Source organism: Ranitomeya variabilis, chromosome 4 (genome assembly GCF_051348905.1).
Source record: "Ranitomeya variabilis isolate aRanVar5 chromosome 4, aRanVar5.hap1, whole genome shotgun sequence".
Taxonomy (NCBI): Eukaryota; Metazoa; Chordata; class Amphibia; order Anura; family Dendrobatidae; genus Ranitomeya; species Ranitomeya variabilis.
The window spans coordinates 378,254,590-378,278,404 of NC_135235.1; the positions used below are offsets into that span (position 1 = coordinate 378,254,590).

The 23,815-nt window shown below is 47.4% G+C and overlaps 2 protein-coding genes across 3 annotated transcripts in view; one reads left to right on the top strand and one right to left on the bottom strand.

The window, feature by feature from the left end:
• Nucleotides 1-12,762, bottom strand: part of AP3M1 (adaptor related protein complex 3 subunit mu 1) — a 92,607-nt gene extending 79,845 nt beyond the window's left edge. The window contains exon 1 of one of the 2 annotated variants that reach the window (XM_077250785.1): nt 12,636-12,762. Coding sequence is in view for 1 of the 2 variants with exons in the window: in XM_077250784.1 (XP_077106899.1) it covers nt 12,604-12,693 (90 nt within the window). In the remaining variant the exon portion in view is untranslated. Of the gene's footprint in view, nt 1-12,603 lie in introns of both variants that reach the window. The other variant, XM_077250784.1, reaches the window with a different exon arrangement.
• A 407-nt stretch (nt 12,763-13,169) lies between these two features.
• Nucleotides 13,170-23,815, top strand: part of ADK (adenosine kinase) — a 511,546-nt gene continuing 500,900 nt past the window's right edge. Inside the window, exon 1 of the mRNA XM_077250787.1 lies at nt 13,170-13,386. Within this exon, the coding sequence (XP_077106902.1) occupies nt 13,325-13,386 (62 nt within the window). The 5' untranslated portion in view covers nt 13,170-13,324. The remainder of the gene's footprint in view (nt 13,387-23,815) is intronic.

Genomic DNA, 23,815 nt, shown 5'->3' on the forward strand with positions numbered 1-23,815 from the left:
TGGTGTCTTCCCCCAGATCTTGTTTAGTTTTCCGTTGGTGGCGTAGTGGTGTGCGCATGCCCAAGGTCCCGAATCCTCTGCCAGGGGATTTCAAAGAGCGCGGTGTCCGTTATTGCATTGGTGATCGGTGGGCGCGGCCATCTTCCTTTGGCCGCGCGTGCGCAGAAGCGGCGCTCTGCTGGCCGCGGCTTCAGGAAAATGGCCGCCGCGATATCCATCTGCGCACGCGCGGCATCCCGCGGCCATTTTCCTGATGCCGCGGCCAGCAGAGCGCCGCTTCTGCGCACGCGCGGCCAAAGGAAGATGGCCGCGCCCACCGATCACCAATGCAATAACGGACACCGCGCTCTTTGAAATCCCCTGGCAGAGGATTCGGGACCTTGGGCATGCGCACACCACTACGCCACCAACGGAAAACTACGCAAAATCTGGGGGAAGACAACGCCCATCTGACCAGACCAGCCTGATTGACAGGCGAAAACGGAGACTTTGCAAAGGTATTTCGGCAACTTAGGTGGGTAATAAACGCATAACAAACACACTAATGTAACGCCCACCTCTGCCCCTATTTAACGCTATTTTTATCCCATCTTCCAAAAACATGGTGACAGGTTCCCTTTAAGGCATTGCTGCGTGGGAACTTTCTCACACAGCAGAGCCACAAGTGAGACTAGGGACTATTTTTTACAGTGGCGGAGGAATACAGTGTGGAAGGATACCTTCCATCATTGTATTCCTGGAGCCCCTGGAGAGCGGTCGCATCAGCTGATGCTGCTGCTCTCCACGGGAGATCGTCGTGGGACACTCGTTTTAATTGGATATCTGCGGATCAGGGAGTATATTGTTTGCTTTAGAATTTGTTACAGATGACAATGGGTTCGGGTATCAAGTTGATGGTGAGTATGTACTCTATGTTTAATGTACTGCATGTCTATATGTATGTATTGTATGTATGTTATGAATGTTGCATGTTCTGTATGTATGTACAGTATGCTGCGTGTTGCATGTCGCCGTATGTCGCATGGTGTATGTTGTATGTGCACACAGTCTAGACAAGTCCAGCTCTGCTACATCTGGATGCCTGACATCTAGATGTAGCAGAGCCTGTAGATGATTGCCGGAGATAACTCTCCAGCGATCACCTACACTACAGCGTTTTCACAATCAGCTGATCAACTGTTTGCGAGAACCAGACTAGTGACCGGAGATAACTCCTGGTCACGTGTACGCAGTTTCTACGCATGTGACTAATCATTAGATGCAATTTTATCGCATCTAATGATAGTCTATGGTAAATTTACTGGGCGGCGACGGAGCGTCGCCGCTTTGTAAACAGACATGCTGCGTTCTGAAAAGACGCGCCGCATGTCCGTTTACGTGGGTCTGCCGCCTGCGTGTTTTACCGCATAGTGGAGACGGGATTTCATGAAATCCCCTCCACTATGCTGTAACATCTGGACCCTGTGTGTTTGACGCTACGGCTCTACGCAGCGTCAAACACGCAGCGTTTCCTGAACGTGGAAACATACCCTTATACTTTTTTTATATATATATTTTTTTAAACTTTTAACTTAAATAGTGTCCATGGGAGATTAGAAGCTGCGATCATCCGATCGCTTGTGCTACACACAGGCGATGCTCAGATTGCCTGGGTGTAGCAGAAATGCTCACTTGCTATGAGCGCTGACCGCTGGGCGGCACTCCTAGAAATGTGGCAAAGACAACAACAGGGGTCTGCTGCAGACCCCGGGTTGTCATGCCAACCCATCGGCGACAGGTGGTCATGTGATACGGGCGCCGATGGGCGGGATTAGTGACGTGCTTCCGGCGCAATCACATTAAATGCTGCTTTCAGATTGACAGCTGTATTTACCAGGTTAACAGCCGCAAGTGGATCGCGATTCCACCCGCAGCTCTTAAGGGCACATGTCAACTGTTCAAAACAGCTGACATGTGCCAAAAAAGATGTGGGCTCACATCAAAAGGTGAGACATGACATGAGCAGTACATGTGTGGCATATGTCGTGAAGGGGTTAAAATTGGCATAAAAAACCCGCAGCAAAAACGCAACATGTGAACATAGCCTTACTGTTGCTGTTATTTATTCTCAACTGGATTACTGCAACTCTCTACTTATCTGTCTCCCTCTAAGGGTTGTACTTCTGTCCTGCAGCTGCACGGGTTGCCCATTTGCTACAGAATACAATACAAACTTCTCTCACCCACAAAGCTCTCCACCTCCCTATATCTCCTCCCTCATTTCTGTCTATCACCCTACCTGTGCTCTCTATTCTGCAACTGATCTAAGACTAATATCCAATCTAAACCTCACTGTCATGGTTTGGACAGAGTTAATGCCCTGCCCTCTCAGGATTACTTGTTGTGGCCTCCTTTTGGATCTGAGAGGGATATTTATACCCACTATGGACTAGGATTCTCTGTCAGTTATACTTTTGTTCTGTCTGTGTGCCTGACCCCCTTGTGTGCATGTGCATGTTGTTTGATTCTCTCAGCTTCTCTGCTTTGTGTTTCTAGTCATTCGCTTACTCGGCTTTCTGACCTCCGGCTTCCACCTGACTTTTCTTTTGTCTCATCCTCCAGTACATCGCTTATCTCCCAGTTATTGACCTCAGCACGTTTGACTACTCTCCTGCGCCATTCGCCTCCTTTGCACCCCGGCGACTGGCTCTGCCATTGTCCACTCCCCTCTGTCATATGGTTTAGGTCCTGCTTGCTACCCACTGAGTTCTCCGCCGTTCTGCTCTGGGCTCCCTTACTGTGGTGAGAAGCCTCCCGGCAGTAGTTACTTGCGGGATCCCTGACACTCATAACTTTATCTTCGTGATTTCTCTTGTACTGTGCCAGTTTTCTGGAATACACTACCACGGATGATCCGACTAATACCTAGCCCCAACGTTTTTAAGTATATTTTTTAAAAGATCTCTTTAGTAAAGCCCATCACTTCACTAATCTTACTAATTCCGTTCAGGTGGAGGAGGGGTACTGTTATTAGCTGGTATTATTAAAGATGAGGTAGTTGGACCTTTTTTGATTGAAGATGGAAACAAAATCATATCTGCCAAGTTTTAGAAGCATTCTTGAAGCAATGATAGAGGAAAGAGTCTGCATCATTCAAGAAAACCATAATATTTCTGCAAGACAATGCTCTTTCGTAGCATCGAAGTCTCCAATGCTCGGCTGCCAGTAAAGGCCTTAAATATGAAAGAATAAGGATACATCCCCTTTCTCATCTGACCTAAACCTAATTGAGAACTTGTGGGCTCTTCATATATGATAGATTTACAGTGAAGGAGACCAGACACTTTTCTGATCAGAGTCGGTGAGCTGTGGTTGCTTAGAAATCGACAGACTCCATGGATAGAAGGCTTATGAATGTCAGTGAAGAGAATGATGGCTATAATCAATCATTTTTTAGAAGTGTCAGAAACGGATTTTTGTACATTGAGTTGTCTAGTTATTATTCTCACTTTAACAGATGAAAATAAACAACGCAAATGGACAATGTACGTTTTCATTTAATTACATAATTACGAACAATAATAGTTGCTAAATAATTCTGCACACATGGAGCTTCTCCTAAGAAAGGCAAACCCTCAGTTTTTGAAATAGTCAGGTTTATAGACCCTTTGCACTGACCGCACTGGAGTTGTTCAGTAATAAAATTAATAAAAAATTCTAATTGCCTAATAATTCTGCACTCAGTGTATACAGGAAAACATAGGTACTGGGGTGCAGAAAAATTGCAGCAGGTTCTCTGGATTTCATCATAGTGTGAAAGATTTGGCTAAAACAGAAGGCAGTGTATTAACTAGAGAGCGGTACTATAATGAGCGTCTGTAGACAACAGAAAAGCATAGTGGAGGTTCCTTGCAAGGACAAATGGAGTTGGGGATTTGGTCAGGATAATGGCGCCTCTAGCAGAGAAATACAAGCAGATCCCAATCCATCCTATAATACCATCAAAAAAGCATCTGATTGGCTCCTAATTCTTTCTGCAGCTGGACAATGATCCAAAACAATGATATGGCTCCCATAGAGCCCTGATCTCAACATCATCCAGTCTGTCTGGGATTAGATGAAGAGACAGAAGGTTCTTCACAAGACTGAAACACAGAAGATCTGTGGTTAGTTCTCCAAGACGTTTGGAACAACCTCCTGCCGAGTTCCTTGAAAAACTGTGTGCCAAGAAGAATTGATGCCGTTTAGAAACAATGGTCGATCACCAAATATTGATGAAATTTAGATTTCTCTTTTGTTCTTTTATAAAAATAAACATAACACTTCTATTTATGAAAGCATTCTTATTTTGCAGCATTTTTCCCACATATGCCTTAAACACTTGAGCATTACTGAGTGTGTGTGTGAATAGAAACTGAATTTGTGTCTATTTTTATATAGCTAGGCAACACGATCGGCTGAGGGAGAATCTAGCAGGCTTTATTTTGGGAACATATAGTTTATAATTAGACAGCTGTTGCTTCTAAGGAAGGTAATGTCCATCATATTCCAGTGCATTTCCCCTGCACATAATGATGAGCGACATGTGCTATATGAAACAGTATGAACTGAGGATGTCATTAGGGAACATGTACTAACAATAAATGGACAAGGGGAATGGGGAACGGTACCAGGGGATGAGAGTGGCCTTCAGGAGATTGTGTCAAGGTATCGACATGGAGAAGATAACAAGTACTGTATATGGGCTGTGGCTGATGGGACCATACACATAAGGAGGTATACTGTGTAGAAACATGACAGGCCCAAAATAATAGACTCTGAAAGCTTCCATTATGCCTTGCACACATCTCACCATGTTATCAAGCTAGAAAAGCAGATCCATGGCCTAAGTACCACAAATCACAGATCAACTTTAATGTGGTTTGTGGTCATAAATCAGCAGAGCCACAGACCACATTAAAGGGAACCGGTCAGCAGAAAAAACACACTATAAACCTGCAGACAGTGGCTCTGCATTGGGTCCAGCTGTCAGTCAAGGCCAGGGGGGGTGAGGTTACAGCCGCTGTTCTCTACAGCAGGAGTGGTGACAGAACCAGTGCTGGCCCTGTGACTGAGACCGGAACACTGCAGGGAGCTTTGAAGTTCATCTTCTCTCTGCAGCGTTCAACTAAGTGCGGGCATCAGCCATATCTGCAGATAATCCCATGTACCATCTAGGCATGTTATTAGTGTTTTACCTGGTGACAAGATCCCTTAAAAGTTCAATGTGAAGGGAAACAAATAGTCTGTAAGAGCAAAATGGTGCAAAGTTTGCAATGAAGCTCAGAGGCAAAAAATTGTTTTTAGGCCAAAATACATACAGTTAACTATTAAAAGCTGCCCTATTAGTGTTAATTTGGGTAGGGGGGGCTGGCGGCTGGAAATGCACTAGCTTTTGGTATAAGGACTTGCAAAACAATGGCGAAGAAATCAACTAATACTTTGCCCTCAGGGAGAAAGTGAGAAATGGTGTCCATTTTGGTGGAGTCGGTATAAAATGGACAGACTCCTAAATTATACACTGCGTGCAGAATTATTAGGCAAGTTGTATTTCAGAGGATTATTTTCATTATTGATCAACAATTATGTTCTCAATCAACCCAAAAGACTCAAATATCAAAGCTTAATATTTTTGGAAGTTGGAGTAATTTGTAATTTTTTTTTTTTTTTTTAGATTTGGCCATCTTAGGAGGATATCTGTTTGTGCAGGTAACTATTACTGTGCAGGTAACTATTACTGTGCAGAATTATTAGGCAACTTAATAAAAACCAAATATATTCCCATCTCACTTGTTTATTTTCACCAGGTAAACCAATATAACTGCACAAAATTTAGAAATAAACATTTCTGACATGCAAAAACAAAACCAAAAAAAATTAGTGACCAATATAGCCACCTAACTTTATGATGACACTCAACAGCCTTCCATCCATAGATTCTGTCAGTTGCTTGATCTGTTTACGATCAACATTGCATGCATCAGCCACCACAGCCTCCCAGACACTGTTCCGAGAGGTGTACTGTTTTCCCTCCCTGTAGATCTCACATTTTATGAGGGACCACAGGTTCTCTATGGGGTTCAGATCAGGTGAACAAGGGGGCCATGTCATTATTTTTTCTTCTTTGAGACCTTTACTGGCCAGCCTCGCTGTGGAGTAGTTGGAGGCATGTGATGGAGCATTGTCCTGCATGAAAATCATGTTTTTCTTGAACGATCCGACATCTTCCCGTACCACTGCTTGAAGAAGTTGTCTTCCAAAAACTGGCAGTAGGTCTGGGAGTTGAGCTTCACTCCATCCTCAACCCAAAAAGGCCCCACAAGTTCATCTTTGATGATACCAGCCCATACCAGTACCCCACCTCCACCTTGCTGGCGTTGGAGTGGAGCTCTCTGCCTTTTACTGATCCAGGGTCTGGCCCATCAAGAGTCACTCTCATTTCATAAGTCCATAAAACCTTTGAAAAGTCAGTCTTAGGATATTTCTTGGCCCAGTCTTGAAGTTTCATCTTATGTTTCTTGTTCAAAGGTGGTAGTTTTTCAGCCTTTCTTACATTGGCCATGTCCCTGAGTATGGCACACCTTGTGCTTTTTGATACTCCAGTAACGTTGCATCTCTGAAATATGGCAAAACTGGTGGCAAATGGCATCTTGACAGCTTCACGCTTGATTTTCCTCAATTCATGGGCAGTTATTTTGCGCCTTTTTTGCCCAACACGCTTCTTGTGACCCTGTTGGCTATTTGCCATGAAACGCTTGATTGCTCGGTGATCAAGCTTCAAAAGTTTGGCAATTTCAACACTGCTGCATCCCTCTGCAAGACATCTCACTTGACCCATTTTGCCAATGGAAAGAAAGTTGCCTAATAATTAAGCACACCTTATATAGGGTGTTGATGTAATTAGACAACACCCCTCCTCATTACAGAGATGTACATCACCTGATTTACTTAATTGGTAGTTGGCTCTCAAGCCTGAACAGCTTGGAGTAGGACAACATGTATAAAAAGTATCATGTGATCCAAAAAACAACTTGCCTAATAATTCTGCACGCAGTGTATAATAAATTGGTACCGTAGTTCAATGCAGGATGTGCTATAATTTTTTTTCAGAAGAATTAGAGAAAGTTATGTTCCTGATCTCGGCTTTTAGAGGAGATGAATCTGTGCTGCCCTTTATGTACATGCTCAGTAGTCAGGCAGTGCTGTGGGGTCAGGGAAATGTCCTATAAATGTCGGTTCTGTTCCTGATCTCAGCTTTTAGTGGAGATGAATCTGTGCTGCCCTTTATGTACATGCTCAGTAGTGAGGCAGTGCTGTGAGGTCGGAGTCAGGGAAATGTCCAAAAAATGTCTGTTCTGTCCCTGATCTCAGCTTTTAGTGGAGATGAATCTGTGCTGCCCTTTGCTCAGTAGTGACGCAGTGTTGTGGGGTCGGAGTCAGAGAAATTGAGGGGTCGGAGGTTCGACTTACCGACTCCATGGCCTTCTTGGCCAGTCTGTCAAACCTAGCAGTATAGGCCAAAAATATGTACTACCTATAAATGTGTAATTGGAATTTTAAAGGCGTTTCCAATCAATAAAGCTTACTCACAAGAGAGCTCAGAGGGGTTACAGATCTGCACGTTCCTATACACTCTGTCCCCGATGGCCAGGAGGTTACAGGTCTGCACGCTCATCTACACTGTCCCCGATGGCCGGGAGGTTACAGATCTGCCCGCTCCTATACAATCTGTCCCCGATGGCCGGGAGGTTACAGGTCTGCACGCTCCTATACAATCTTTCCCCGATGGCCAGGAGGTTACAGGTCTGCACGCTCCTATACAATCTGTCCCCGATGGCCGGGAGGTTACAGGTCTGCACGCTCCTATACAATCTGTCACGATGGCCGGGAGGTTACAGGTCTGCACGCTCCTATACTATCTGTCCCCGATGGCCGAGAGGTTACAGGTCTGCACGCTTCTATACAATCTGTCCCCGATGGCCGGGAGGTTACAGGTCTGCACGCTCCTATACACTCTGCACTGTCCCCGATGGTCGGGAGGTTACAGGTCTGCACTCTAGTATACACTCTCCACTGTCCCCGATGGTCGGGAGTTTACAGGTCTGCATGCTACTATACACTCTGCACTGTCCCCGATGGCCGGGATGTTACAGGTCTGCACTCTACTATACACTGCACTGTCCCCGATGGCCGGAAGGTTACAGGTCTGCATGCTACTATACACTCTACACTGTCCCCGATGGTCGGGAGGTTAGAGGTCTGCACGCTACTATACACTCTACACTGTCCCCGATGGCCGGGAGGTTACAGGTCTGCACGCTCCTATACAATCTGTCTCAGATGGCCGGGAGGTTACAGGTCTGCACGCTACTATATACTCTGCATTGTCCCCGATGGCCGGGAGGTTACAGGTCTGCACGCTCCTATATAATCTGTCCCAGATGGCTGGGAGGTTACAGGTCTGCACGCTCCTATACAATCTGTCCCAGATGGCTGGGAGGTTACAGGTCTGCACGCTCCTATACAATCTGTCCCAGATGGCCGGGAGGTTACAGGTCTGCACGCTCCTATACAATCTGTCCCAGATGGCCGGGAGGTTACAGGTCTGCACGCTCCTATACAATCTGTCCCAGATGGCCGGGAGGTTAAAGGTCTGCATGCTACTATACAATCTGCCCCAGATGGCCATGAGGTTACAGGTCTGCACGCTCCTATACAATCTGTCCCCGATGGCCGGGAGGTTACAGGTCTGCACGCTACTATATACTCTACACTGTCCCCGATGGCCGGGAGGTTACAGGTCTGCACGCTCCTATACAATCTGTCCCCGATGGCCGGGAGGTTACAGGTCTGCACGCTCCTATACAATCTGTCCCCGATGGCCGGGAGGTTACAGGTCTGCACGCCACTATACACTCTACACTGTCCCCGATGGCCGGGAGGTTACAGGTCTGCACGATCCTATACAATCTCTCCCCGATGGCCGGGAGGTTACAGGTCTGCACGCTCCTATACAATCTGTCCCCGATGGCCGGGAGGTTACAGGTCTGCACGATCCTATACAATCTCTCCCCGATGGCCGGGAGGTTACAGGTCTGCACGCTCCTATACAATCTGTCCCCGATGGCCGGGAGGTTACAGGTCTGCATGCTCCTATACAATCTGCCCCAGATGGCCGGGAGGTTACAGGTCTGCACGCTTCTATACAATCTGTCCCCGATGGCCGGGAGGTTACAGGTCTGCACGCTCCTATATAATCTGTCCCAGATGGCTGGGAGGTTACAGGTCTGCACGCTCCTATACAATCTGTCCCAGATGGCCGGGAGGTTACAGGTCTGCACGCTCCTATACAATCTGTCCCAGATGGCCGGGAGGTTACAGGTCTGCACGCTCCTATACAATCTGTCCCAGATGGCCGGGAGGTTAAAGGTCTGCATGCTAATATACAATCTGCCCCAGATGGCCATGAGGTTACAGGTCTGCACGCTCCTATACAATCTGTCCCCGATGGCCGGGAGGTTACAGGTCTGCACGCTACTATATACTCTACACTGTCCCCGATGGCCGGGAGGTTACAGGTCTGCACGCTCCTATACAATCTGTCCCCGATGGCCGGGAGGTTACAGGTCTGCACGCCACTATACACTCTACACTGTCCCCGATGGCCGGGAGGTTACAGGTCTGCACGATCCTATACAATCTCTCCCCGATGGCCGGGAGGTTACAGGTCTGCACGCTCCTATACAATCTGTCCCCGATGGCCGGGAGGTTACAGGTCTGCACGATCCTATACAATCTCTCCCCGATGGCCGGGAGGTTACAGGTCTGCACGCTCCTATACAATCTGCCCCAGATGGCCGGGAGGTTACAGGTCTGCACGCTCCTATACAATCTGCCCCAGATGGCCGGGAGGTTACAGGTCTGCACGCTCCTATACAATCTGTCCCCGATGGCCGGGAGGTTACAGGTCTGCACGCTCCTATACAATCTGCCCCAGATGGCCAGGAGGTTACAGGTCTGCACGCTCCTATACAATCTGTCCCCGATGGCCGGGAGGTTACAGGTCTGCACGCTCCTATACAATCTGTCCCCGATGGCCGGGAGGTTACAGGTCTGCACGCTCCTATACAATCTGTCCCCGATGGCCGGGAGGTTACAGGTCTGCACGCCACTATACACTCTACACTGTCCCCGATGGCCGGGAGGTTACAGGTCTGCACGATCCTATACAATCTCTCCCCGATGGCCGGGAGGTTACAGGTCTGCACGCTCCTATACAATCTGTCCCCGATGGCCGGGAGGTTACAGGTCTGCACGATCCTATACAATCTCTCCCCGATGGCCGGGAGGTTACAGGTCTGCACGCTCCTATACAATCTGTCCCCGATGGCCGGGAGGTTACAGGTCTGCATGCTCCTATACAATCTGCCCCAGATGGCCGGGAGGTTACAGGTCTGCACGCTTCTATACAATCTGTCCCCGATGGCCGGGAGGTTACAGGTCTGCACGCTCCTATACAATCTGTCCCCGATGGCCGGGAGGTTACAGGTCTGCACGCTCCTATACAATCTGTCCCCGATGGCCGGGAGGTTACAGGTCTGCACGCCACTATACACTCTACACTGTCCCCGATGGCCGGGAGGTTACAGGTCTGCACGATCCTATACAATCTCTCCCCGATGGCCGGGAGGTTACAGGTCTGCACGCTCCTATACAATCTGTCCCCGATGGCCGGGAGGTTACAGGTCTGCACGATCCTATACAATCTCTCCCCGATGGCCGGGAGGTTACAGGTCTGCACGCTCCTATACAATCTGTCCCCGATGGCCGGGAGGTTACAGGTCTGCATGCTCCTATACAATCTGCCCCAGATGGCCGGGAGGTTACAGGTCTGCACGCTTCTATACAATCTGTCCCCGATGGCCGGGAGGTTACAGGTCTGCACGCTCCTATATAATCTGTCCCAGATGGCTGGGAGGTTACAGGTCTGCACGCTCCTATACAATCTGTCCCAGATGGCTGGGAGGTTACAGGTCTGCACGCTCCTATACAATCTGTCCCAGATGGCCGGGAGGTTACAGGTCTGCACGCTCCTATACAATCTGTCCCAGATGGCCGGGAGGTTACAGGTCTGCACGCTCCTATACAATCTGTCCCAGATGGCCGGGAGGTTAAAGGTCTGCATGCTACTATACAATCTGCCCCAGATGGCCATGAGGTTACAGGTCTGCACGCTCCTATACAATCTGTCCCCGATGGCCGGGAGGTTACAGGTCTGCACGCTACTATATACTCTACACTGTCCCCGATGGCCGGGAGGTTACAGGTCTGCACGCTCCTATACAATCTGTCCCCGATGGCCGGGAGGTTACAGGTCTGCACGCCACTATACACTCTACACTGTCCCCGATGGCCGGGAGGTTACAGGTCTGCACGATCCTATACAATCTCTCCCCGATGGCCGGGAGGTTACAGGTCTGCACGCTCCTATACAATCTGTCCCCGATGGCCGGGAGGTTACAGGTCTGCACGATCCTATACAATCTCTCCCCGATGGCCGGGAGGTTACAGGTCTGCACGCTCCTATACAATCTGCCCCAGATGGCCGGGAGGTTACAGGTCTGCACGCTCCTATACAATCTGCCCCAGATGGCCGGGAGGTTACAGGTCTGCACGCTCCTATACAATCTGCCCCGGAGGCCGGGAGGTTACAGGTCTGCACGCTCCTATACAATCTGCCCCAGATGGCCGGGAGGTTACAGGTCTGCACGCTTCTATACAATCTGTCCCCGATGGCCGGGAGGTTACAGGTCTGCACGCTCCTATACAATCTGTCCCCGATGGCCGGGAGGTTACAGGTCTGCACGCTTCTATACAATCTGTCCCCGATGGCCGGGAGGTTACAGGTCTGCACGCTCCTATACAATCTGTCCCCGATGGCCGGGAGGTTACAGGTCTGCATGCTCCTATACACTCTGCACTGTCCCCGATGGCCGGGAGGTTACAGGTCTGCACGATCCTATACACCTAAGTTCACACTGGGCGTTTTTGCTGCATTTATTTTCTGCAGCAAAACCTGAGTTTTTAGCAGGAAAGAAGTTGCAGCAAAAAAAGCAGGTTGTGCGGTGCTTACTGGTGCGTTTTTTTATTCAATGAGTGAATAACGCTGAAAAATGTGACATGCTTTATGTCCAAAACGCTGCAAAGCACAAAATCCTGATGACAAAAAAACAATGTGTGTGCATGAGATTTCTGCAATCTCATAGGTTTTGCTTGTGCTGTAAAAAGCAGCTGAAAATTAGCATAAAACGCAGCAAAAACGCCCAGTGTGAACCTAGCTTTAGCCTTCCAGGTGAACGTCCTCACTGAGCTACAGGTGACCGCACTACACAATGGCCTGGGCACCGGAGTGCAGTCACTGGCAGGACTTCCTGCGAGGATGAGAACAGCCACTAACACTGGCAACCAGAGCAGCAGAGGAGTGACACCTGCCGCACACTACAACTCTGTCCTAAGGAACCGCACAGTAACCGCAAAGTGTGAAACTGCAACCCAGAAACGAACAGGAACTGAACCAGTCATTACACAATGCCCGCAGCCACGGCAGCACCAGTTACCGAAACCAATGGAAGGGAGCAGGAAGTGCAGGATCCCCCGAGCCGCTTGACACATCATCTGGAGAGGCAGCGGCTGCCTCCACAAAGATGGCGCTCAGGCCCCAGCCCCACACCGGCAAGGCTGCCCGAGCAGCGCCTGAGAGCACCGCCTTCTGTAACTACAGGGGGTGACTTGTGGTTGGGCTTCCATCAGTTTGAGCAGCATTGCTGTGACGGAAGATGAGCAATGCCAGCTATACTACATGGCAATGGCTCTTAGGCTGTACAGCCAGTGACATGTCATAGAGCTTAGCTACAACTGTCACAGGCGCCCGCTGCTGTCACCTACCAGAGCCCTGGAGACGGTTGTTAGGGGACGGTACCGGGGCGTGGCGTGCATGGGGGCGTGGCGTGCATGGGGGCGCGGCGTGCATGGGGGCGCGGCGTGCATGGGGGCGCGGCGTGCATGGGGGCGCGGCGTGCATGGGGGCGCGGCGTGCATGGGGGCGCGGCGTGCATGGGGGCGCGGCCAGTTGGTGAGGCAGTGCGCCTCGTGTGCAGGTTTCGGATGGGAGAGATGAGGGAGGATGTCTCCGGAGGAGGGGAGGACTGTGCTGTAGGGGGAGGAGGGCAGAGAGCAGCAAGGACAGAGGGCAGCACACGAGCAGTTACCCATACTTGTACCGTACCGTGTGCTTACTGCAGGCAGCATGAAGGTGGCAGCGGAGGAGCCCCAGGCCAAGAGGCCCAGACTGGAGGAGAAGCCCTTAAGGTAATGAGCTCGCTGTGGCGGCTGCATGCACATGTGGCTTCCTGAGCTCTAGCAGGAGCTCCACGAGCGGCGCCTCATCCTGTGTCACCCTCAGGGCTGGCTTCAGACTGGGCAAAAGTTTAACTGGGGCCCCAGAGCTCGCACAGTGCACCAACCCCCAGAACATGGTTGTATTGACATGCGCTGATCTCAGGCCGCTAAACGAGTGTGATCGACAATACCGAAGTCATTCAATGATTGTTTAACACCGAACAATGTTGGGGAGAGAACAATCACTAGTACACCGATCTGTCCCCATACAATATCATGTTATCTGCAGGGTACGGCGGCAACGTGCTGCTGGGAATAATAATTTTTGTTCCGGCATAAACAATCCAATCGATGAATAGGCATCATTTTTCTTTAGTATAATAAACCCATAGTCCTCCATATTGTATAATACACTACCTGCATAGTCCTCCCTGTTGGAATAATGCACTACTCCCCCATAGTCTTCCCTGTCAGAATAATGCACTCCCACATAGTCCTCCCTGTCGGAATAATGCACTCCCACATAGTCCTCCCTGTCGGAATAATGCACTCCCACATAGTCCTCCCTGTCGGAATAATGCACTCCTCCCCATAGTCTTCCCTTTCGGAATAATGCACTCCCACATAGTCTAACCTGTCAGAATAATGCATTACCTCCATGGTCTTCCCTGTCAGAATAATGCACTACCTCCATAGTCTTCCCTGTCAGAATAATGCACTACCTCCATAGTCTTCCCTGTCAGAATAATGCACTCCCCCCCCCCCCCATAGTCCTCCCTGTCGGAATAATGCACTCCCCCCGATAGTCCTCCCTGTCAGAATAATGCACTCCCCTCCCCCCCCCGATAGTACTCCCTGTAGGAATAATGCACTACCCCCCATAGTCTAACCTGTCGAAATAATGCACTACCCCCCCATAGTCTTCCCTGTTGGAATAATGCACTACCCCCCATAGTCTTCCCTGTTGGAATAATGCACTACCCCCCCCCATAGTCTTCCCTGTCGGAATAATGCACTACCCCCCCATAGTCTTCCCTGTTGGAATAATGCACTACCCCCCAAAGTCTTCCCTGTTGGAATAATGCACTACCCCCTCATAGTCTTCCCTGTTGGAATAATTCACTACCTCCATAGTCCTCCCTGTCGGAATAATGCACTCCCCCATAGAGTATAGTGTAGTCCCACAGTCCTGCAGTATTATGGCCACCACATACTCACTGATAGGTTTTTCCTTGAGTCCAGTAATCTTTACACTAATGTACGTCAGCTGGTGTTGGAGTTGTTGCGATTCATTCTAACTCACAACTTTTTTACCTTCAAGGATCGATGCTTCCTGCAAAAACAGGGTACAGCAATGGGGGCGGCACATGCGCCATCCAATGCTAACCTGTTTTGGGGATTTTGGGAGAGGGGCTTTTTTTTTTTATAACGCACATGCCATTTCCCAGATTCTTGGAGGGTACAGGTATATCAATTACTGTATATCCTTTTTATATAGCAGGATACAGTCATCGGCCTCCATGACTTTATCTTGGAATTTAATCGCAATGATACCAATCAGTCTCACCTACACCTACCACCATCAGATTTATTTTCTAGACGTCACACTCAGGGTACAGGCCAATGGGTCCGTGCACACTGACATGTACCGCAAGGAAACCTTGGTGAATGCACTGTTTCATGCTTCTTTGGCACATCAAATAAAATAAAGTGACAATGGTTTCCATATAGTGAAGTGCAATAAAGTGTTATATGAATAATAATGAAGTGAATCTGATAATTCATTATTAAATATAAAAATACCAACACTGCATCCCATATACTATGGTGCAATACAACATCACTTAATGAAAAAAATATATGAAAATGGTGTGCAGTATACACAGATATCATAAAGTGCTCCAACTGATTATATGTTACATTAAACAATATATACATTAATAGACTTAATGAACAGCATGGTCAGAGAGAATCTATACAGATTACATAGACCGTTCACTGCGAGTGGTAAAATAACAGCATACAAAGGGGGGGAAGCAAATATAATTAAAGCTAGAAAAACACATTCCCATAGTATATATGAAAAGAGAGCATAACATGGACATAAATGTCTGGTCTCGTATAAACATGTCGTTGCATGTGCTGTCCAATGTCCCAACAGCCGGAAAGGATGGTAGAAGGAGAGGACAGTTCAATGCCTCATAATTATTTCCCGTGTAGACACTTTAAGTCGAACTCACTAATACTGATCATCATAAAGATAAACAACTACAAAGAAATAAACCAAAGAAAAACAGAACACACAAATTAGAAGTTAAAATTAAACCTATAGACAAAGGTTATATATAAAAAGGAGGTAAAGCTCAACTGTTCATTTAAGCCTGCCGGGACCAGTGTATTTAAAAGAGAGATCCAACCGCATTCTCTTTGTGCATTTGATGTCACCACCCCTTATGCCAGCATATAAATTCTCCAGATCCGTAGATCTTTTGCGTTGCAGTTATGGTGTGCTCGAAAGTGCCTAGAAATGGTTTTAAAAGTGCTCACATTCTCCACATCACGGGCGGTCTGGATAGCTCTGACATGCTTGCGTGTGCGATCACGTAATTCACGTGATGTAAGTCCGACGTATATCAACCTGCAAGCACTCACGCATAGTAAACAACGTGAGTAGTACTGCAGGTGATATACTTTGATCTTATTCCCTAAGGCCATCCGATGATGTGAAGGATGTGACCCAAGTTAAGTTCTTGCACGTCAAACATTCCTCGTATGTGAAAAAGCCTACTATTTGTTTTCCTGCTTTAAGGGGGGTCTGGGGATTTTACGACATAGTGGCTATTTACCAAAATGTCTTTTAAGTTATTACTCCTATGTGCCTTGTGGAAGGCATTTTTGTAGAGTAGGGTCTGTTTTCAAGATTGACCAATGTTTATTTAAAATGGCTCTCATCATATCCCATCTGTGGTTATTGGTGGAGATATATGTTAGATTTGCATCTTTAGATTGTCCACCTCTAGTGGTTTGTAGATTATTCACCCTCTTGATATTCTTTCTTAATACATCTTTTGCTGTACCCACATTCCTTGACCCTCTTCCCAAGGTCCACAGCCTGCTACTCAAATAGTTGACCAGATGCACAGATTTTCCTGGCACAGAGGAACTGTCCAACACGGACGACCCTAATCGAGGAACTCTGATGTGCCGATGAAGCATGCTACAGTGCATTCATTATTATTATTATTATTATAATACATTTTTATAGCGCCATTTATTCCTTGGCGCTTTACATGTGAAATATGGGGCACATATAGACAAATACATTAAACATGAGCAAAAAACAAGGCACACGGGTACATAAGGAGGGAGGACCCTGCCCGCGAGGGCTCACAGTCTGCAGGGGATGGGTGATGATACACTAGGAGAGGGTAGAGCTGGTTGTGCGGCGGTTCAGGAGCTTGTCGGAAGAGGCGAGTCTTCAGGTTCTTTTTGAAAGTTTATATGGTAGGCGAGAGTCTGATGTGCTGGGGTAGAGCGTTCCAGATTATGGGGGAAGCACAGGAGAAGTCTTGGATGTGGTTGTGGGAAGAAGAGATGAGAGGGGAGTAGAGAAGGAGGTCTTGAGAGGATCGGAGGTTGCGTGTTGGTAGGTACCAGGAGATCATGTCACAGATGTATGGAGGAGATACGTTGTGGATGGCTTTGTAGGTCATTGTGAGGGTTTTGAACTGGAGTCTCTGGGCGATAGGAAGCCAGTGAAGGGCTTGGCATAGGGGAGAGGCTGGGGAATAGCGGGGAGACAGGTAGATTAGTCGGGCAGCAGAGTGTAGGATGGATTGGAGTGGTGCCAGAGTGCTAGAGGGGAGTCCAGAGAGTAAGAGGTTGCAGTAGTCGAGGCGGGAGATAAGGGCATGCACTAGTGTTTTTGCGGTGTCGCGGTCAAGGAATGCGCGGATCCGGGAAATGTTTTTGAGTTTGAGGCGGCAGGAGGAGGCAAGGGCTTGGATATGTGGGTTGAAAGGGAGGGCAGAGTCGAGGATCACCCCGAGGCAGCGGGCGTGTGGGACTGGGGAAAGTGAGCAGCCATTGACATTGATGGATAGGTCTGGTGGAGGGGTAGAGTGAGATGGGGGAAAGATGATGAATTCTGTTTTGTCCATGTTCAGCTGTAGAAAGCGAGCAGAAAAGAAGGCTGAAATAGCAGACAGACAGTGCGGGATTTTGGTAAGTAAGGAGGTGAGGTCAGGTCCGGATAGGTAGATCTGCGTGTCGTCGGCATAGAGATGGTACTGCATACCGTGGGATTCTATGACCTGTCCCAGACCGAAGGTGTAGATGGAGAAGAGTAGGGGTCCTAGAACAGAGCCTTGAGGAACACCGACTGACAAGGGGCGAGGTGAGGAGGTGGTGTGGGGGAGGGAGACACTGAATGTCCGGTCTGTCAGATATGACGAGATCCAGAAAAGGGCCAAGTCTGTGATGCCAAGAGATGAGCGGATTTGTAGCAGAATGGAGTGGTCCACAGTGTCAAAGGCAGAAGACAGGTCCAGGAGAAGGAGGACAGAGTAGTGTCGCTTGCTCCTGGCAGTTTGTACGTCATTGGTGACTTTAGTTAGGGCAGTTTCAGTTGAGTGATGGGAGCGGGAAGCCAGATTGTAACCGATCAAAGAGGGAGCAGGAGGAGAGGTGGGAGGACAGTTCAAGATGGACGTGTTGCTCCAGTAATTTGGAGGCATAAGGGAGAAGATTTCCTTAATCAAGGTTTCCTTGCGGTACATGTCAGTGTGCACTGACCCATTGGCCTGTACCCTGAGTGTGACATCTAGAAAATAAATCTCTAGTGGTGGTAGGTGAGACTGATCTCTGCCATATAAAAAAGATATCATCGATATACCTGTACCATCCAAGAATCTGGGAGGTGGCATGTACTTCACAAAAACAAATGCCCCTCTCCCAAAATCCCCAAAACAGGTTAGCATTGGATGGCGCACGTGCCACCCCCATTGCTGTACCCTGTTTTTGTAGGAAGAATCGATCCTTGAAGGTAAAAAAGTTGTGTGTTAAAATGAATCGCAACAACTCCAATACCAACTCACGTACATCAGCGTCAAGATTACTGGACTCAAGGAAAACCTTGCGGCCCTGAGAACATCGTCATGACGGATGCTTGTGTAAAGTGATTCTACATCTGCCGTGACGAGAATCATGTCAGAGTGCAGGAATAGGCCATTAACCCTGCAGATTCACTTCATTATTATTTGTATAACACTTTATTGCACTTCACTATATGAAAACCATTGTCACTTTACTTGTGTATGATAATGAAATGTGTTTGATATACATATTATCACATGTACTGTTTATTCATACAGTGGTATAATATACACTTTAGTGTCAGAAGCAAAATAACACAGCTACTTACACTGTGGATACATCAGGACGGCATGTGAAGGGATTTCCTCTCCTTAGGCTAGGTTCACATTGCGTTAGCAGCAGCCCGTTCAGCACATACACTAACGGGCTGCTGCTAGCGCAAGTGCCGGCGTTTGCATCCCGCTAGCGCAGATAGAGCTCTGCTAGCTCTATCTGCGCTAGCAGTGACAGACCCGGAAACGCTGCAGCCCGCGTCTCAGGGTCCGTCACTCAATGATGGCACAACGCTAGCGCACGCCCATTGTGGGCGTGCGCTAGCGATGCATCCGCCATTGCATTCAATGGCGGCGTTAACAGACTACGTTACACCGCGTTATGCCGCGGTGTAACGTAGTCCGTTAAACGGGTCACACTAACGCAGTGTGAACCCAGCCTTACATGAGGGCGTGTAGCGTGGGCGTGCCTGGTCTGCTTACCATCTTCCCGAGTCTCGTGTGCATGTCTTCAACGTGCCACCATCCGCAGCGTGCGGGTCACTGACGTCACCGTGAAGTTTGCAGTGACCTGCAGCGTCATAGGGATTACCGGAAGCGATTTAAGTTCCGGCGCGGACAAATGTACACATGCTCCATTACCGGTACTCGTTACACCTAGGGGGTATATTTAATGCCTGTTTAAGATACACAAAGTAGCATGGCCCCTGAGGAAGCCGACACAAAATGCGTGTTGGGGCTGGTGGCCTGTCATCCTTTACATCACATCATGGGTAAGAGCTTGTGGGGCCATGATGGGGCTTGATTATATTAGGTTTGGTTTAATTCCAGGTACAGGCTTATTATGAAATATCCATACCTACCCCACTATCTTAGTGTCGCTTAGGTTTACATAAGCACTATGCACTTTGTTACGGAGTAAAAAAAGCCCATTTGATGTAATACGGTTGTACATGCTGCTCTCTACCTGATCTTGTCTCTGTAACTGATTTATTTTTTGCTTCCATGTATTGATATATATCTTATGTTAATGTAATAAATTTATACCTTTTTATACAGCATATATTAAATGTATTGCTTAGTTTTTTTCTATTGCTCAGTATTGGAGTGTACTTTTTCTGGCATGCACAGGAATCTTCCACATAGGTACAGGACGCCTTTGCAGATTTTTAGTTATGGTTTCTGCTATGGTTTTATTCTTCTCACTACTGATCATGTACATAAAGGGCAGCACAGATTCATCTCAACTAAAAGCAGAGATCAGGAACAGAACAGAACATTTCCCTGACTCCACAGCACTGCCTCACTGCTGAGCATGTACATAAAGGGCAGCACAGATTCATCTCAACTAAAAGCAGAGATCAGGAACAGAACAGACATTTATTGGACATTTCCCTGACTCCAACCCCACAGCACAGCCTCACTACTGAGCATGTACATAAAAGGCAGCACAGATTCATCTCAACTAAAAGCCAAGATCAGGAATAGAACAGACATTTCCCGGACTCCACAGCACTGCCTCACTACTGAGCATGTACATAAAGGACAGCACAGATTCATTTCCACTAAAAGCCGAGATCAGGAGCAGAGCAGACATTTATAGGACATTTCCCTGACTCCACAGCACTGCCTCACTACTGAGCATGTACGTAAAGTGCAGCACAGATTGAGTATCATCTAGGACTCATCGGTCACCAAGCTCCGCAAAGAAAAGGTAGAAGCCAACACATTGTGAGTCAGTAACGAAAAACCAGACCAACCAAGCCATGAGTCAGCTGGCTAACCAGGCAAGCCACACAGCCCAAAGCTAATACATATCACTTGAGGTAATACCAGAAGTTCTCAAGCCAAGCATCATGAGTGAAAGACAGCAGGCCAAAATACATGGCTACAGGTCAGAAAGCTAACACCAGTCTACAGCCAAACGCAAGAGTTAACTCCTGACCACCATCAACCCTGAGGGCATAGACCCAGCATTAACCCCTTCATGACCCAGCCTATTTTGACCTTAATGACCTGGCCGTTTTTTGAAATTCTGACCAGTGTCCCTTTATGAGGTAATAACTCAGGAACGCTTCAACGGATCCTAGCGGTTCTGAGACTGTTTTTTCATGACATTTTGGGCTTCATGTTAGAGGTATACTTAAGTCGATAATTTTTGCGTTTATTTGTGAAAAAAAATTGAAATTTGGCTAAAATTTAGAAAATTGCGCAATTTTCAAATTTTTTATTTTTATTCTGTTAAACAAGAGAGTTATGTGACACAAAATAGTTAATAAATGACATTACCCACATGTCTACTTAACATCAGCACAATTTTGGAAACAATTTTTTTTTTTTGCTAGCAAGTTATAAGGGTTAAAATTTGACCAGCGATCTCTCATTTTTACAACACCATTTTTTTAGGGACCACCTCACATTTGAAGTCAGTTTGAGGGGACTATATGGCTGAAAATACCCCAAAGTGACACCATTCTAAAAACTGCACCCCTCAAGGTACTCAAAACCACATTCAAGAAGTTTATTAACCCTTCAGGTGCTTCACAGCAGCAGAATCAACATGGAAGTAAAAAATGAACATTTAACTTTTTAGTCACAAAAATGAATTTTAGCAACAATTTTTTTTATTTTCCCAAGGGTAAAAAGAGAAACTGGACCCCAAAAGTTATTGTACAATTTTCAATTGGGCAACAGGATAAAATGGATCCTAACATGTGTTGGGCAATTGCTCCTGAGTACAACGATACCTCATATGTGGTCACAAACCACTGTTTGTGCACACGGCAAGGCTCGGAAGGGAAGGAGCGCCATTTGACTTTTGAATGAAAAATTAGCTCCAATTGTTAGCGGACACCATGTCGCGTTTGGAGAACCCCTGTGTGCCTAAACATTGGAGCTCCCCCACATGTGACCCCATTTTGGAAACTAGACCCCCCAAGGAACTTATCTAGATGCATAGTGAGCACTTTGAACCCCCAGGTGCTTCACAAATTGATCCGTAAAAATGAAAAAGTACTTTTCTTTTCACAAAAAATTTCTTTTAGCCTCAATTTGTTCATTTCCACATGGGCAACAGGATAAAATGAATCCTAAAATTTATTGGGCAATTTCTCCTGAGTACACTGATACCTGACATGTGGGGGTAAACCACTGTTTGAGCACACGGCATGGCTCTGAAGGGAAGGAGCGCCATTTGAATTTTTGAATGAAAAATTAGCTCCAATCGTTAGTCCATGTCGTGTTTGGAGAGCCCCTGTGTGCCTAAACATTGGAGCTCCCCCACATGTGACCCCATTTTGGAAACTAGACCCCCCATGGAACTTATCTAGATGTGCGGTGACCACTTTAAACCCCCAAGTATTCACAGAAGTTTATAACGCAGAGCTGTGAAAATAAAAAAATCATTTTTCTTTCCTCAAAAATAATTTTTTAGCCCGCAATTTTTTATTTTCACAAGAGTAACAGGAGAAATTGGACCCCAAAAGTTGTTGTCCAGTTTGTCCTGTGTACGCTGATACCCCATATGTGGGGGGGAACCACTGTTTGGGCACACGTCGGGGCTCGGAAGGGAAGTAGTGACTTTTGAAATGCAGACTTTGATGGAATGGTCTGCGGGCGTCACGTTGCATTTGCAGAGCCCCTGATGTGCCTAAACAGTAGAAACCCCCCCACAAGTGACCCCATTTTGGAAACTAGACCCCCCAGCGAACTTATCTAGATGTGTGGTGAGCACTTTGAACCCCCAAGTGCTTCACAGAAGTTTATAATGCAGAGCCGTGAAAATAAAAACTAATTTTTCTTTCCCCAAAAATTGTTTTAGCAAGCAATTTTTTATTTACGCAAGGGTATCAGGAGAAATTGGACCCCAATAATTGTTGCCCAGTTTGTCCTGAGTATGCTGGTACCCCATATATGGGGGTAAACCACTGTTTGGGCGCAAGTCGGGGCTCGGAAGGGAGGGAGCACCATTTGACTTTTTGAACGCAAGATTGGCTGGAATCAATGGTGGCGCCATGTTGCATTTGGAGACCCCTGATGTGCCTAAACAGTGGAAACCCTGTTATGGACTGGTGATTTAGGAGCGACATGCGACTAGCTCTGAGCAGGTGGTAACTATACTGACCGCAGTTCCTGATCTTAACACAACACTAGAAGTAGCCGTGGGATGTTCCTGTCTCTCCCTAGACACCTCGTCACAGCCTAAGAGCTAACTACCCCTAAAGGTAGAAACAGGAAAGCTATCTTGCCTCAGAGAAAATCCCCAAAGGATAGGACAGCCCCCCACAAATTATGACTGTGAGTGGAGAGGGAAATGACATACGTAGAATGAAACAAGATGTAGCAAAGGAGGCCACTTCTAGCTAGATAGATAGTACAGGACAGAACACTGTGCGGTCAGTAATAAAAACTAGAAAAAGTCCACCGCAGAGAATGCAAAAATCTCCACACCTGACTAAAGGTGTGGAGGGCAAAATCTGCTGCCCAGAGCTTCCAGCTTAGCTGAATAGATCCATACTGATAAGCTGGACAAATGAGAAAAACATAGAATGTGCTGAACAATAAAGTCCACAACAAGTGGACTGCAAAAGGACAAGCAAGGACTTATCTTTGCTGAACTGGTCAGAGTGTCAGGGAAATCCAAAAGAGCCGTGACTCCAAGCAGGAACAATTGACAACTGGCATTGTTTGAGGGATAAGGCCAGACTAAAAAAGCCGAGCCAGAAAGACTATCAGTGGAAGCAGGTGCTGATACTAAATCCAAGAAGCAGCCATACCACTCAAAACCACCGGAGGGAGCCCAAGAGCAGAACTCACAAAAGTGCCACTTACAGCCACCGGAGGGAGCCCAAGAGCGGAATTCACAACAGTACCCCCCCTTTGAGGAGGGGTCACCGAACCGTCACCAGAGCCCCCAGGCCGATCAGGACGAGCCAAGTGAAAAGCACGAACCAAATCGGCGGCATGGACATCGGAGGCAACAACCCAAGAATTATCCTCCTGGCCATAACCCTTCCACTTGACAAGATACTGAA